Here is a 17352-nt window from a genome sequence, read left to right on the forward strand (position 1 = left end):
TTCATGGGGGCTATGCTGAAAGTCTGTTTTGAAGAACACAAAGTGAGCCCCGGCTGTATTTTCTCAGAAGAGTAGAGTGGAAAGAGTCCTGGTCTGGGTGGGGTCTAATTCCCTCTCATCCCCTGATTCTTTTTGTGGCCTTGGGTCAGTGCCTTGCCAGTCCAGGTCATACCTTCACCCTGTGTAAAATTAGAGTCCGAGTAAGAGTGTGGCATGGTCCATGAAATCCAGGTTTGACAGAGGGCTGAGATATAATGACTGGGTTGTGACTCCCTATTGGTCTGCCAGCTTTTCACTTTTTTTAAGTGTTGACCAAGGGCTACAAAGGACACAAATTGATGTGGACAAATGGTTACACCTTGTAGAAACTTTGAAGGTGCCAGGGTGGTACCATATGCATAGGCTTGAGCTTTCCAGAGACTGTGACACAATTTTGGAAGACCCCAACTGCACTATGACTGGTGGGCTGAATTCAGGCTTGGCTTATCCTGGAAGCTAGGTGGGGATGTACACCAGACCTTCAGAAAGGAAGGGGTTTACATATGAATTACATAGAGCCTCAAGCAATGTCTATTCTCTAAATAAGTAGCTTATTCCACCAGCACAGATAGCTGGAATGGAAAGAACCCCCTTTCTTCTTCCATGCAAGGCTCCAAACACCAGCAGGTGGCACCCAGCCATCTGGCTGACAAAGGGTAGGGAGTTTCATGCTGGGCCCTATTCCGTTTTTTTTCTCAGCCCCCTGGGAGGGCTGCCTCACGTGCAAAATCTGTAGTTGGAGCAATCAAGATCTGGGGTCACTCCATCCAAGCCCACCACCACTCCCACTGCTCAGGCCACTAGCCTCCCAACTGGTCTCTAGGATTGTGTCCATTCCATCCATTCTCCACTGCAAATTTTATTATAATCATGTGTGTCTCTTACTCCCAACATTTACTGGTACTTTATCACCCTCGGGTTAGGTTCCAGACTCCATAGCTGCGGACTCCTTTTTCAGTCATGTTTCACCTATATATTCTACCCAAATAAGATTGTTCCTTAAATGTGCCTGTGTCTGTGCCTTTGCTCAGTCACCCTTTAATTAAGATTGCACCCCCCCAGTCCTCTTTGCACCTCAATGCTCCTGTTCATTTTAAGCCCTACGTCTAATGTCACTTCCTACATGAAGCCTTCCCAACTACCCCACCCCCACAGGCTCATGTCTCTCTGTCCCAAAGACACTAATTATTTCCAGCAGTGCTCACCTCCTCACCTCTCCCCCCTGCCCCATAATAGGTTTATTTCTTTCTGTGTGTCTTATCTGCTGGAAGATTATAGCCTAAACTCCTGGAGATAGGGAGTTCTTATTTTTTGGCCTCTGTCTCTCCCAGAGCACTTCATAAGACAATACTATATTCAGTAGTCATAAATAAACATTTGATAAATTGAAGAAAAGATAGAAACATGTTGGGATGGATGAGGGGAAGGAGAGAAAGAAGGAAGATGGATGGAAGATGGAAGGATGTTTGGATATGACGAATGAATTAAAGGATCGAAGATGGGGGGGCGCCTGGGTGGCTCAGTCGGTTAAGCGTCTGACTTCAGCTCAGGTCATGATCTCACAGTCCGTGAGTTCGAGCCCCGCGTCGGGCTCTGTGCTGACAGCTCAGAGCCTGGAGCCTGCTTTGGATTCTGTGTCTCCCTCTCTCTCTGACCCTCCCCCATTCATGCTCTGTCTTTTTCTGTCTCAAAAATAAATAAACATTAAAAAAAATTAAAAAAAAAAGACCAAAGATGGATAGAATAGATAGTTGAAGGCAAGGATGGAAGAAAGGATAAAATATGGAAGTATAGAATAGTGGGTGGATGAGATAGATGAAAGGGAGAAGAATGGATGGCTAGGTAAATTGATGGATGAATGGGAAGAGAGAGTTGGATAGAATAAATCAACGAAAGAGATTGGAGAATGGCTAGATGGTTGAACAGTCAGATAGAAAAGTGAATCAAAAGGTAGAAAGATAGAAGGATTAAGGACCAGTTGATAGATGAAAGAAAGGTTAGGATGAATGCATGGGCAGAAGAGAAGAAAGAAAGAAGTATGAGAATAGATGGAAAGAGGGAGAGGACTGACAGAGAAGATAAATGGAAGAAATAAAGGTGAATGGGTGTTTGGAAGAATGGAAAAAGGAAGAGCAAATGGCTGGATAGAGGGAAGGAGGGATGTATGGAAGGAAGGATGGATGGTCATTAGGAAGAATTAGGAAGAGGATGGATGGAATGAATGGGTGACCATTGAAGGTGGTGGGGGCTTAAACTAGTGTAGGTCAGAGCAACTGTGCCCCTAACAGAGGTGGGAAGCCAGAATAAAACACTTTTCCTTCACTTACGAATAATAATTTTATACGCACAAAGCTATCACCCATGACTCGGATTTCAGGACTCCTAGCTAATCCCTGCAGTGCTGCGTCTTGCTGCTTCCGGTACGTTGGTATCAGGAAAAGATGAGAATTGAGTGCACAGACCTGCTGTGGGGGACCTGCCAGCACAGGAGGCTGGACAGAACGTTCTGTACTGGACCCCATCCAGCTTCAGGAGGCAAGCACCAAATACAGACACAGTTCCTGACACCTCTGATGTGCAGCCCTTGGTGCTGGTGGCTGCTGGAGTGTGGGAGGCAGAGACATACACAGCACGTGCCTCTGCCCGCCTGTGGGGACCCGTAGCTGTGCTGCAGTGAGCAGGCAATTCAGGCAGCCATCCTGCAAAGCCGAGAGGGCAAGGGCCTGGACAGAGATAGAGGACTGTGGTGGTTAGGATGAGGGCCAGACCACTCCTGGCTCTTGGGGGCTAAGAAGGCTCTTAGGGGATTTCACTGAAGATGGAGGAGACATAAGTCTATCAGATGGGAGGCATTTGGTAACCCCTCTGATGCAGGGGTTGGTGGCCAAAGGTTAGTATGAATCTGAACACATGAGCTTCCTGCTCAGCGCCTCTCCAAAGGGACCCTTTGTCTCTTTTAGCGCCAATGGGGAGAAGCCGGTGGGGCAAGCACGGTGATTCTCGGTCTGGCTGCACACACATTGGACACGTCCAGGAGCTTTGATAAGACACCGATGCCTGGGCTCCACCCAGGACCAGAGAGACCGGAATCTCTGGGAGTAGTGGCATTTGTTCATTGTATTTTTAAGAGTTCCCCAGGTGATTCTAAAGTATAGCCAGGGCTGAGGACCACTGAGTCAGCAGGTGGGAAGATTCCCTGTGCTGTGCAGTCCTCGGCTCCCCTAGGTCCAAAAGCCCTGTCAAGGGATGCAAGGGCATAAGACCCTTGAGAGCCACATGTGTCCTCTTGCTTTAGACATAGAAGACAGAGGGCAGCAAGTGGTCTTTCTGGATGGAGACCTAGGAACTGACCACTCACCTGAGCACCACCACTGTGCCAGAATCATCTACTGCCTGATCTAACCATTCACCGGTGTGCAGGGTTATTCTCAGATGCCTTGCTAAGTGCTCGAGACTTTTCTTTGGAGTGGCCCATGAAGCGAGGCCTCAAGCTTTCTTTGCGTTAGCTGCAGCCATCCATTGTCACAAGTCGGAGCCCCAGTCCCCACATGTGCCAATGAGCCACTCACGTTCACAATGAGGAAGTCCAGCCAGCACCAGGCGTTGGTGAAGTACTTCTTGAAGCCGTAGGCCACCCACTTGAGCAGCATTTCGAACACAAAGATAAATGTGAACACCCTGTCAGTATATTCCAGCAAGGCCTTCACCGTGGGCTTTTGGTCAAGGTAATAGTCTTCAAAGGCCTGGAAGGAAGAATGAAAGGGGGCAGAATGGCAGGCTTCCTGGACCCACGGCACTGGAGCCCAGTGACAGTGAAGGACCCAGCCAGCCTTGCCCTCAGCCCCTAGGAGGGCTTTGGGAACTGGCTTGCCCATATCGTTTTGTTTTCTCTGCTTGGCGTGGGTGCGGGGGGTTTGGTGCCATAGGGGAGGAGGCACTGTGACAGATAAACCAGGACCCCCTAGAACCGACAGGGCACACAGCCTGGCTTAGTCTTTGCAGGGATGCTGAGAGCAAAGGAGAAAGGAAACCTTCTCAAATTGGGGCTTGGAAGTGAACCAAAGGGAACCTAACAGCGACTCGGTTTAAAAATAAAAGCATCAAAGGATGTTCACAGGCAGTTCACAAAAATGAAAGTAAGAATCGCCGATGAACCTCTGAAAAAGAATGTTCTATCTCACTGGTAATTAAGGATTTTCAAAGGAAGAGATGTCGTTTTTCTCTTATCAGACTGGTGAAGATAAAAAAAGGACCAGGGTGAGGCCAGTGTTGCCGTGGCTGTGGGGAAGTGGCCCCTCTCATACCTGCCTGGGGGCTGAAATCCGGTTCAGCCTTTTGGGAGGCCAATTTCGCAAAGGGAATCGAAGAGACCCAGCAATGCTGCCTTCAAGAATTTAGCCGAAGGACACTAGACGTTATTGGTCCAAGGGGCCAGTGCGCCTGTCCCCCAGCTGCTGTGAGGTCGGCTACTAACGGCTGGTGGATGCCCCCTTTCCAGAGGACCTCCTTGGGCTGAGGGGAACTGCCTGCACCTGCAGAAATGCCTGGGACATCTGCAGACAGCCGCAGCCAGTGACTGTCCCCTTTGCATCAAGGTGGGACAGCTCCGTGACACCCTTAATGCTTCGTCGCTCCCGTGGGATCAGACAGAGGCTGGACCTCATGGGAGCCTTGCAGCTCCTCTCCCCGTCCTGCCTCCCTCATGGGCTCCATCCCGGAGTGTGCCCTCCACCAACTGCTTGTACAGGAAGCCCTGCTTCTGGTTCTGCTTCTAACCGGACCCAAGACAGGAAAGAAGCCAGTGTCTTCAAAGGAGTCTACATAGACTATTCAATGCTTATTAGAAGTAAACCCAGGGATTATTTAAATAAACGGTGGCACCGTCCGTAATGGAATGCACTGTAGCCACTAAATCAGATAGTAGGAGTATATTTACTGTGAGAATTTACTGAGAAATTACAGAATGCATAAATGTGGTTTCAGTTTTGTAATATTTATGTATTATATGCATAAGAAAGATGGGAAGGAAGTATACCAAAATGTTTTCAAAGTGAGATTCTCTTTGAGTGATAGGAAAATGGGTGATATTTTTTCTTTACATTTTGCCATAATTTCCAAGGGTTTTTTTTTTTTTTGCACTTTACTTTGTCAGATGAAAACTTGTGTTATTTTTTTTTTTTAAGTACTCAAAGTAAAAGCATAAGGAAGACTAAATTTGGTGCCAGCCTGTTCAGTCCGTTGGGGGAAGGAGATGGGGAGGTGAGGGCCCAGCAGCTGGTGCAGGATCCGCGCTCCCTGCTGGGAGAGAGGCGAGCAGCTGGGGTGAGTGGAGGAGAACAGAAAGAAGGGAAGGAGCAGAGGAGCGTGGAGAAGAGAAATGAGGAGAGAAGGCCCATGGGCAAAGACAGGAGCCAATGGGGTAATAAGGAAAGTACCTTGTCAACAGCAAATGTGACCGTTGTCCTCTTCAGGGAGGACAGGAAAGAGGGAAGGGTAGGGGAAATCACTGCTCAGCCCCCTCTGGCCCTGCAACGTGGCCTGTGCACCAATGCTCTGCAGAGCCGGCGACAGCAGTGGACCCTCACCACCAGTGGCACCTTCCGATGCTGCCACACCCTCCCCCGCGGTGGCAGAGCAGTCCTGTCCTGGGGGACTGGTGCCATTGCCTGCCTAGTCACCTGTCTTCTAGTCATCGTGTCTTCTCACCTGCCTTTGCTCCCCACCCCTCCCAAGGCTGAGGACACACACTCAGCGGTTTTGGCACCCTTCCCGGGAAATCTGGCATTTAAGTAGGTGCCCAGATATCCAGTAGATTCTTTTTAGGGAGTAAATGACACACAAAGGGCAAAACAAGTGAAAACGCTTGGAGCCGTGAGTCAAGAGAGAGGGCCTCTCGTCCTACCTTTAACTAATTAGCTGGGCCCCTTTGTGTCTTTGGGCTGTGACTTCCTCATCCATAAGGTGCAGACACCTGGGGACGATGAGTCCCTTCCTGTGTCTACATCTGCGTTGGTCCATCAGGAAGATTAGCTGAGGTTGTGCAGGGAGCGTGAGACCAAGGCACTGTCAGAAGCATCCTTCCTCTTCCTACAAAGCTGGGCTTTCAGCAAGGGGCTTCAGAGGCCTAACTCAAAATCCCTGACTTAGGAATTCCTCAGAATCTCTGTGCCTGTCAGGCCTTGTTATTCAAAGTGCGGTGTGCAGCATCAGCATCTCCTGGAACTTGCTGGAAATGCAAATTCTCAGGCCTCACCCCAGCTCCGATTCGGAATCCGCCTTCAGACCAGCTCCCCAGGCAATTACATCCTGACAAGGGCCGATGTGATCATTTGCTGTGATCATGAGCTTTGAACAGGTAATAGTATTTGCAAGGGGCTTCAACTTGCAAGATGAAGAAGGATGGCCGTCTTGGTCCCGGGCCTTCAGAGAAGGCCAGTGTTTGGGAGGCTCGGGGGATAGAAAGCCAGGGGCTTGGGGGTCCAATGAGGGCAAAGGTAGGTTTTGCTACTGACAAGCGGGGTGACCTGGGACAAGTGCCTCAAGCCCTTTGAGCGTCAGTTGCTCAAGGCATGCGTCAGTGGGATGCATGCCCTTGCTGCTTGAAATACCAGCCGCCGGGTTCAGCAGGTCGTGACGTGGGCACCTCGAGTACCCACCCCGCCCTGTTGCTAGAGGAGCCGCATGCTGGGCTGCAGCTCTCCCGCCAGCCAAGCTTGGGGGCTTCCAGGCTAGGAACCGGGGGAGCTCACTACTGCGGCTCCAGGACCTTGGGATTGTGGGAGACGCCATCTGGAGGGCTCGGGGGCAGGGATCCTGCCTCCCCTTACCAGAGACCCGCTGCTCAGCAGGATCATGAAGATGATGAAGCTCTCGAACCAGCTGTGCTCCACGATGCGATAGCAGGCCTTGCGCACCTGCCAGCCCACGGCCCATGGAAACTTGCTGGCGTCCACTTTGCAGCAGGGACAGTGGCGAATGCAGCCTGTGGGGAGAGGTGACTGATGACGAATGGTGTCCACCTGGGGCGGGAGCATTTTCGCTCTAGCCCCGCTGAGACACCGCTCTGCAGGGGAACCCGTCTGCCACCCCTTAGGAAAGAATTCTTCCCTGGAATAAGAGAGATGCGGCGGCCCTCTCGGGCGGCCTCCCGATCCTGCCCTTTGGGGGTTCTTCCCCGCCATTGGCCTCACCCACTCTCAACCCCTCCCCAACTGTTGTCCTTCTTGGAGAGGATACTGGTGATCCCTGTCCTACACCCACCCACTTCTGGAAGGCTGATGAGCCACGGGGCCCGGGCCTGGTGCTGAGGGGCTATGCCCTGAGCCTGTGCTCACCCGAGGGGCCAGCACATGGGCCCGGGTCCAGTCCAGCCCAGCGTCGTGTGGAACTGGAAACTCAACCAAGTGTTGTCGTTTCTGAATTTACAGAGTTTTTATTGAAGCCACAATTACTCTCACAGTATGAACTATGCATATATGTTCACTTACTGCACGTGTATCCATCGAGAATACAGTGTGGCCTTCCCTGTTCTCAACACTGAGGGAAAAGGAGAGTAAGATGCATTTTTTGCCTTCCGGACAACACGGGGCGTGTTCAGGGTGCTACAGCTGTAGACATTTTTTCTCCCTTTAAGAGTCACACGAAAGATAGAGGGACACAGATGTGCCATGGCCCTTCTCTGGGTCGTTTATGTCCCCAAACAAGAGTGTTTGCCTTTTTCCCTTTCCACCTCGAGAGCGCTGGTTTATAACTCGGTGAGGTGTTTCAAAGGTGAGGAGGAAGGCCTGGCGTCAGTGGCCATATCTGACGTGGCACCGCTGGGCTGCTGTGAGCTGTGGCGTTCGTGTCTGGCCCTGGCCCCTCAAACTTGGGGATGAGGCAGCGAGGGGTCCTGTCCGTCTGTCTCCTGCGGACCCCGGGCCGGGGCGTTGGGCACGCAGGTGCCCGGATGAGAGTGTGCTGCACTGGATTCTGGCCCGAATTAATGGCCACGTGAGGAAGCGGGCAGCGGCCACTTTACCTTCCGTGAAGCAGTCATCCGGCTCTTCGAGGTCATCCGCCAGCTCGGGGATCTTCTTCAGGATCTCCTCTGGATCCAGGCAGTCCACTGTGCTGCCCTCTGAGGAGCTCGTGTCGTCCACCCCCTGCAGGGCAGAAGCCTGGGGGCAGTGAACTCCGCTCTCTGAGGGGCCTGGTGAGTCTACACATGGTCGTTGCAGGTCTGCCCGGCCAGGGGCTCCCAGATGCAGGGAGAGCCCCTCAGGGCTGGAGCCACCACAGCGGCCCTTGTGTGTTTGGTGCCTTGCCAGCTGAGGCCCAGAACAGGGGTGCTGTCTGTGGAGCCCCAGAGGTCAGCTCTGTGAGGCTTTAAACCTCCAGGCCGCTGACGGAGTGCTGGCGAGGGCCCCAGACATGGTGATTACACCCATACAGACTCTCAGCATTCACTGGGCTTGAATATTTAATCACGGAGCGATCCTGCAGGGGCCCTGCTGCCCTCCCGGCAGCTCCAGCCTTATAATGTCTCCAGATGAATTCAATTAGGAGTGGAAGCTGCTCTCATATTAGTAAACCCGATAGCTTGGCTAATGGACCCAAATGGTGGGGCGGGTCCCCATCTGTCACCGTCAGGCCCTTCTCTGCCTGGCCAGGGTCATGGACAAAAAAACCAAAACCAAAACCAAAACTAATACCCAGCAGCTGTGTAGTGAAAACACTGGGTAGAGAAAACTAGCCAGGGGGATTCTTAGAATGCTCTGGAGGAAACAGGATGTCCACGCGTGGAAGGCAGCAGCCCTCACCCGGCAAGGAACCAAGTGGCTTATGTTCACCCAGGACCCCCCAACCCCATCTCAGCCCACCCTCTTAGCTTTCCCTGCTGTGGTCAGCCTTGCCCAGGGGCACACAGCCAGTGGCTTGACATTCCTCAAGCTGAAGGGCTTGGCAACTTTGGGCACGAATGATGCCTTCCTTATCTTTGCCCAGCCCGGTGCCTGTCACGACCTCAGCTCTCAGTGGCTGGATGTCAAGTTAAATTCCTAAATTCAATGCAGCAGTATTAAAGATGCTGTATCTTTCTAGATACCTCTTCCCTGTAGCTTGATTCCGTCAAAGATTTGTGATGAAACCACCAAGTTTCTTTTTGCCTCTTATAATACATTCCTAAACCCCACTTCTGCTTCCTGCTCAGTCTACGTAAGGCTGTCAGTACCCTACTCATACAGACAGCCTCTCCAGAGCACCAGAATTGTTTTTGGCTGGAAAACATGATGTGGACAAAAGAAAGTGGGGGCGGGGGGAGTCACAGGGAAGACTTCCTCACCCACGAGCAACTCTGACTTTCTGTCTGCTGGCTCAGAAAGGCACTTTCTCTGTGTCTTGTCTTTTGTTCCCTTTTTTCCTGGCTGTCATTTTCTGGGCACTTATTCCATTTCAGGCAGGAGCTAGACACTTGACAAGCAGCATCTCATTTAAGCTTCAGATGAATCCTAGTGGGTAGGCATTATGATTCAGTTTCATAGATGAAGACGAGGAGACTCAGGGAAGTTGGGGATCTGGTCCTTGTCACCCCCCCACCCCCCAACTTGTGGAACCTCACTCTGAAAATAGTGCTGACCAGCCCGGAGGCTAGGACAAACCGTAACAATTCTCATGATGAGACGTGAGCTTCCGTGGTTGAGTGCAGTCTGGAATACCACCTCCCCCGCCGCCCCATCCCCTATCATCCCACCGGTCCGTGTCTGGCAGGCTGTTCAGCGTCTCCCGGAAGCTCACATACCTACCTCTGCGGGGCCCCGGGCGGCAGACTCATCTTTCCACTTCTCACCCAGGTGTGGAGCCAGGTCCTCAGAGGACATTCCAGAGCCTGGGCTCCTGGGTGCCATGTGGTCCTCATATCTCCCAACTTGCTGTGGCTGCTCCTGCTGGCGAGAGACAGCCCCATCTGGGTACCTGTACCCGCCCTCAGCTGAACACTTCTCAATTTGAAGACATCTTGGGCCTCATAGCCTGCCAGCGCTAAGGACCTGCTATGCACAACATGCATACATGCATACACACTTGCGTGAAGCGGGTGTGGAGTCTCTATATCCAGATCTGTTTAACTCTTGGCTCCATTACTTACAAGCTATGTGACCTTAGGCAAGTAAATTTAACCTGTCTGATCTTCATTTTTCCCACCTGCAAAACTGAGAAGGCAAGATCGACTTTATTCCGTGATTCTGATGACTAAATACGCGAATGCTTGTAAAACACTTTGCATGAAGTGCTTGGCTCGATAGATGTTAGCCATAACCATTCTTTCTGGTCCAGAGGTCAGAGTGGTAGTGAACGTGGCCATCTGAAGTCTCCCAAGGACCCAAAGTAACTGAAAATGCCTCTGAGTGGAGACAACCGTCAGAGTTCATGGCCTTTATTCTGGGGATGGTGACACCCTGCCCTCGGCTGTCACCCACACAAAGGCATGTAAAATATGGCAGCTGATAATAGCAGCTGCTGGAACACAAGAGAAGTGACAGCTGCAGGGGAAGAAGGCAATGGAAGAGCTATGGACTCAAAGCACAGCTGTCTGAGGCCACTCAGTGGCCTGGCCGGCAGCCCTGCATGTCCCCGGGCCCCATATGGATCCCTGGCTTCCCACATTGTCAGAAGTGCATGCCCTGACTCACTAAGAGACTAACAGAGTTGATATGTCAGCTAAAGGTAGTAGAGAATTGCGCAAAGTATTTAAAAATATATATATTGCCAAAAGGCTTAAATGTGCTTTAAATTCTTTGGTGCCAAAAGGAACAAGTGTCATTTCCCCGTGACATCTTTTGTTGGGAAAAGCTGGATATGTGAGTCACACAATGATCCCTAGGCTTCTACCGAAGATCAGAGGAGTATTGCTCTTGATCAACATCTGTTCTTAGAGGAGTCTCATTAGTGCCTTAGGCACAGAGCCTGGGTTGGGCAAAGCGAATGGGACAATCGTGTGAAAGACAATCCCAAGCACCACGAAGTGGCCTGGGACTAAAGTGCTGCCCAATGTTTGCCTGGGGAACTCCGATCCTTTTTTCCAGGCCCTGCTCAAATACCACCTTCCCCAGAAAGCTTGGCATGGCTTTTGCTTCCTGATGTCAAGTGCTTCTATGCTTGGCTTGCCCGGCGCTTATCAAGGCTGTGCCATTCGCGATGTTGGAAACCTTCCATATTATAATTTCCCTCCTGCCCCTGTCCCTCCATCCCTGAGGCCCCTCTTTACTTCCTGTGGCTTTCCTATGGGAGAACTCTCACCTGCTCTTGAGGGGTCACTTCCTGCTGGGAGCCCTGAGCACCATCCACCTCACCATCCTCTTCACCATCCTCCTCACCATCTTCCTCCAAGTCATCAAGGTCAGATTCACCCTCAGCAATGGGCACAGAGACCCATATGCTGGGATTGGTGATGAAGTCGCTGTGGTTGACCCTGGGGCCTCGGGGCTCTGGGAGCCCTTCGGGGCTCCCCGTGGCTACATCGGGAGCAATGTGGTTCTCAGCTTTGGCACTACTAGACAGTGGGAGTTTCACCGCCAGCTGGGGCTCTGCCTTGGGCCAGGGTAGCAGGCGGGGCCTGCTGAAGAAGCTGCAAAGGGCTTTCCGGGTACGATGGCCAAATGCCTGGATCCGTGCCAGGGCCATCTGCAGGTTGTTCACTTCCCCGTCTTCATCTGGAGCTGTGAGGTTGTCAGCGCTGAAGGAGTTCAACAGCAGGGCAATGAACAGATTGAGCACCTGGAGGGAAGGAGTGGAAGCAGAGATGGTCCAACCAAAGAACTGAGCACCTACATGGCCCACCAGCTCGGCAGCCGGACGGCAGGATGGCCACAACTGGGCCTCTCCCTACCTCATGCTTCCCCTCTTAGGGGAATGGACATTTTGAGAGCCACCAATGGGAGCCTTTGGGGTGTCCCAAGTGACTTGCCTCATGTGGACAAGGCTTAGAAGCACATTCTCCACCACAGAGGAGGATCACCCCTACTGACCCAAGGGACATTCAGGGACAATGGAGAGGAGCATGTACGGGTCTGCCCTGGGACCACTGGGTTTTGGGATCCTCACTCGGGGATCCTGGGTCATCTCCTCACTGCTTCCAACTTCATGTTCTTCACCTGCAAGTGTGAGTGTAAGCAGGGAGTGGATGTGAAGAGGAAATGATCTGAGGGCTGTAAAAGTGCTCAGGGAGGCAAACTTCCTGCCTGAAGGTTAGGGGCCCCTGTGGCTCTGCAGGGATGGTGAGCTCAGCCTGGAAGAAAGGATCTTCAGCCAGCCTCCAACTTGGGAATGGAGGGTAAAGGCATCTCTGCCTCCACAACCTGAGTGGGAAAGACTTTGAAGAGCCTGGATTTGTTGTTTTGTCTCTCTTGGTTTAGCTTTCTTCTGTCTGTAAAACTCTTACGGGAAAAGCATCCAAATTGGTTGACTTCCAGGGCTGTAAGAAAGGCTTCTGGGAGTCCACATGCTCCCCTACAGCCAGCACTGGGCAGCAAGAGTGCCCAGGACCACAGTGGGTGGGGGAAGGCTGGGAGCGAGGAGCCAGGCTGGGACAGAGAAGGGGTGCTGGGGCCAATTGGCAGGAAAGCCGCCAGGGGGGCTCCCCCAAATGTGGGAGTGGATTTTGTTATTGACACTGTGGCATTGGATGTTGTCCAGGACCCAGCTTCTCTCTTTCATCTTGCCTCACCACGCTGGCCCCCCTGCTCCTAGCTGGGACCTGTGTAGCTTAGAGAAATCAGTCAGCTCTTCCTCCCTTGGAGAAAATTATCTTCTGAGACACCCTAGAGTGGAGAAGGAAATTTTTCTTCAATAACTAACAGCTAACATTTGCGGAGTTCCTGTTGTGGCCCAGACACTGCACTAGGCAATTTTCATATGTCATCTCCTGTAATTTAATTCCCCTGGTAAGCCTATGAGTAAGCACTATTTTCTTGATTTTAAGGAAATTGGAGCTTGAGGAGACTGTCTCAAGCTTGTGCTGGGTCGTCCAGCCTTACTAGTGGTGGAGCTGGGGAGTTCTAAACAGGTTCTTCCATCCCTATCCTGTGTGCTCACTCAAACAAGTCAGGCAGCCGGCCAAGGGACAGTTCTGAAAACGTGCCCCACGTGACTTTGCAAAGTTTGAAGGCTTTACGGTCAGGGAGGTGTGATGGCGGAATAAAATGCGCCATGTCAAAGGTTTTTAGGATAACCCGGAAGTCTCCTCCATCGCCCCTGAAACACCGCCCCCAGAGGGGCTCAGCACTCACCACCAGGTTCCCGAGCACCATCACTGTTAAGAAAAGGATGAGGCATATGGATTTCTGGCCAACTTCCATGCAGGCCCACATATTCTCAATCCACTCTCCACACAGGATCCGGAAGACGATGAGGAAGGAGTGGAAGAAGTCGTGCATGTGCCAGCGTGGCCATTCTTCGTTGGGCGCAGAGATGTTGTGCCGGTTGTCACGGTAGTTATCCCCGAGGAGCTGCTTGCCAACCAGAGCGAAGACAAAGACAATGATGGCCAGGATGATGGTGAGGTTCCCCAGCGCCCCCACTGAGTTCCCAATGATCTTGATGAGCGTGTTTAAGGTTGGCCAGGACTTGGCAAGCTTGAAGACCCGCAGCTGCAGAGAGACAGAGACTGTGTCGGGTCCGGGCTGCTGTTCTCATCACCTGTCATCTCAAGTCTTGATATGGGAAAACCACAAGGCAGCTCATTTCATTGATATGGGATGTTTCCAGGATGCTGCTTTTAGAGACTTTTCTTTCTGTCATCACTCAAAAATATGAATACCCTTCTACGATCTTTATATATATAGTCAACATGCTTCAGCAAGTTTTATACTTGGGGTGGTGGTCTTGCCATACATACTCTATTCTGTAGCCATGGGCTTCCTGGATGTTGGCCTATTCTTTGGGGGGTGCAGTGGGGTATGATGGAGCTCACAAATAAGTGAGGATGGCCCACTTTTGACCTGAAGAAATGTTAGCCTTCCGCAGGTAAATCAGGACCCACTGCATCCGAGAGGTATTGGTGAACCGTATCTTAGGTCCTTTCTCATCTTGGGGCCATAGACAACTGGCCACAGACAGTTGCCCCCACTAGTCTGCAACTCGAATATATGATTTCACAGACCCAGCATTCATATATTTATTTAGTTGACCAACCAAACCTCTCAGGTCGTTGAATGCTAGCCACACATGTGCATGGCACTGTGTGAACCTCTGGGTGTATGGACAGAGATATGTGGGATCCTTCCCTCATGAAACTAATGGCTTAGTTACAAAGACTAAGCAAAGATGCAAAAAGCCTTCATTGTAAGCCCGAACATGCTAAGTCCTAGAAGAGAGCATTAACACTATGCATAAAGATATCTAAACGTTTAGGGGCGCCTGGGTGGCTTAGTCAGTTTAGTGTTGGACTTCAGCTCAGGTCATGATCTCATGATCTCATGATCTCATGGTTTGTGAATTTGAGCCCTGCATTGGGCTCTCTGCTGTCAGTGTGGACCCTGCTTCAGATCCTTGGTTCCTTTCTTTCTCTGCTCCTCTCCTGTTCTCTCTCTCAAAAATAAATAAACATTAAAAAAAAAGATGTCTAAACATTTAAAAAATACATTTGTGTGGTTCTCTAATCATGTTGAAAAGAAATATCTGGGTTTAGCTGTCATGGGTACTTACAAAGCATCTATTACCAGCCTGGCTCTGACTTAGGGGTTAAAATGCAATGCTGAACAGAACAGTGCAATAATTTTATCAGCCACACAGCAGTAAGCCCCAAGGAAGGTTTAATCTTCTTATACAGGAAGTTCCATACCCACTTCCCTAAGTGATGAGGGGCAGGGGGTGGGGGGGTGTTGTGATGGCCTATGTTCACCTTAGGCCTAACCTGGTAGTTATTCTCCTCATACTGGAAGCAGAGCTTAAAACACCAGTTCTGTTGACTAAACATAGAGGCAGGAAGTAAGTGCAAATAAACACTGAGCATCGGAAACTAGATGGAGCCCTTTTGCAGAGGGTATTGGGAGAACTCCAAGTTTCCCTGGCAACACGATTGCTACAGGTTTCCACTCTCACAGTAAACTCTGGATAAGTGTAAAGGATAAGGCAAAGACTGCAGTGGGGCCCTAACACCACTCACCATACCACAGAGCCTTATGGGGCACGAATGGGGACAGCGAGGGACATATGGGTGTGCTCACTGGCACATAAGCAAAAGGACCAGGTGTTGACTCTTGCATTAATTGAATCTGACTAAGCTTCCACTGGTTCCTTAGTTAGTTGGCGTGGGGGTGGAGAGTTTAGAAATTAATATTAGAGTCCAGTTATGTAGCAGTTTTTGTCCACCATTAAGCTTATATTAAACTGTAATCAAATTGTGTGTAATTGTCATTACAGGGCACAAATCGAGTGGTCCTCTATGAATTCTTTTGTAGTCTTTATAGAGGGCAAGAAAACAAGATATTTTTACTTGCTCTTCCAGAGATATCTGGGCTTGGGGGCCCCTAGCGTTAGCTATCAGTCAAAACACATTTACAGAGTGCCTGCTATAGAGCCCCAGAAAGTGTTGGCTGGCTCTTGCTGGTTCCTAGAGCAAGTGGTCCAGGAGAGCAGCCCAACTTGCATCCATGATTCCCGTGACCCTCACCTCCACCCCCATGCAGTTGCTTTCTGCACACTTTGGCCAGATTAGCCATATATCAAAAATAATTTCTTTATAATATCACATAATATTTATAAACTGTTTCTTTGAAGTGCTGCTAAATATTACTTCACATTTAATTAGCCATTTCTCTAGTTAATCTCATAATTAATATAAAAACTTCTAATTGGAGGGAAAAACTGGAAGGAAACAAACCAAGTTGGTAACATGGGCATATGTGTATGGAAATATATCCCAGTATTTTGAATCTTAGGGTTAAACTTGTCTATATATTTCCAACTTACTTTAATGAGGATGCTTTACTTTTAGAACAGAATGAAAAGTAAGTCTAAAGGAAAGTCTGTCTTCTACAAGGGAGGTTAACCCCTGGTGATGAAATAGGCCTTGTGGCAAATATCGGCAGACAGGGTAATATGGTAGACTATACTGGGTCCCCCTTGGGTTCACCCTTCCATTAAAAAGTTACTAAAAATGCTGGATAATAAAATTTAAGGTGCACTGATGATCTATCAATAAAGTAAGTAGGTCCTTTAGCCAAAAACTAAATAAATATGGGAATTCAGATATATAAGCAGATTGTTGAAGCTAGCTTTTCCACCGAAGACCTTTGCAAAACTGAAAGAATCTGGCATAGATTTTAATGGTCTCATGAGGTATGGAGAGCAGGAAACATATCTCAGGGCCATCTAAGGTAGAAGATCTAAGAGGAATCTCTCCCCCTTTTAAGACTAGATCCTAAAGAGCTATAACTTTCACGTAAGGACAAACCAGAAATAAATGCAGGAAAATGCCATGAAAATTAAAAGGTCTGGTGTCAGATACCAGGCAGAGGAGGGGAAACTGATGCTGAGAATTTGGACCCCCGAAGTGGGGCTCACACAGAATTTTAGCTAGAATTCACACTACTTAGTTATTTCCAGCTGAGAATTTAATTTAGAGCAGTCCTACAAAGTGTCTTACAGAAATAAATGCAAATACTCTTTGAAGAAACCAGCCTGCATCCCAGGTCTTAAAGCACCCCATGAAAAGTGTCTAAGGGTTGCAGTAAAACAAATACCTAAATAATGAGGCGTCATGAATAAATGAGATTTGGGATGTGCATGTGGAAACTGTCATTCAATTTCTTTAGGTAATAAAATTATTAGCCAGAGATGACAGTATAATTGGTTATAATATGCTTAAAGAAATAAAACACAAACTGGAAGATATGTGCAGAGAACAAGAAACTATAAATAATAATAAGTTTTGAAAAATAACAAAGTGGAACTTCTAGAAATGAAGAATATAACACAACCTTAAAAAACTGTATGGACGAGTTTCACATCAGATGTGATCTAGTTAGGAAAGAATTAATGTATCACACCTATATTCAGAAGGGAGCCCAGAAAGACATAGATGGAAAATACCAAAGAGGTGTAAGAACACTAAGAATAGAGTGGGAGAGTTTAATATACCATCTAGTCAAAGTCCAAGAGAAGAAAAAGAATGGAGTGAAGGCTAGCCTTGCCCATATAATGTCTTTGAACTTTGCAAAACTGAAGAAAAGCACAAATCTATAGATTCAAGAAGTCAAGGAATCCTAAGCATTATAAATGAAAAGATAAACCCATCCCTAGACATCCTAATGAGATTACAGAACAGCAAAGACAAAG

The 17352-nt window shown here is 49.4% G+C and overlaps 1 protein-coding gene across 3 annotated transcripts in view; it reads right to left on the bottom strand.

Annotated features, from left to right (window-relative positions):
• SCN10A (sodium voltage-gated channel alpha subunit 10) overlaps positions 1-17352 on the bottom strand; it is a 92514-nt gene that overhangs the window by 16067 nt on the left and 59095 nt on the right. For 2 of the 3 annotated variants that reach the window (XM_047875008.1, XM_047875005.1), the window contains 6 exons: positions 13302-13661; positions 11314-11790; positions 9822-9962; positions 8060-8183; positions 6867-7021; positions 3609-3782 (listed from right to left, as the gene is read on the bottom strand). In XM_047875008.1, the coding sequence (XP_047730964.1) occupies positions 3609-3782; positions 6867-7021; positions 8060-8183; positions 9822-9962; positions 11314-11790; positions 13302-13661 (1431 nt within the window). The remainder of the gene's footprint in view (positions 1-3608; positions 3783-6866; positions 7022-8059; positions 8184-9821; positions 9963-11313; positions 11791-13301; positions 13662-17352) is intronic. The other variant, XM_047875007.1, reaches the window with a different exon arrangement.

The sequence above is a fragment of the Prionailurus viverrinus genome, chromosome C2 (genome assembly GCF_022837055.1).
Source record: "Prionailurus viverrinus isolate Anna chromosome C2, UM_Priviv_1.0, whole genome shotgun sequence".
NCBI classification, from domain to species: Eukaryota; Metazoa; Chordata; class Mammalia; order Carnivora; family Felidae; genus Prionailurus; species Prionailurus viverrinus.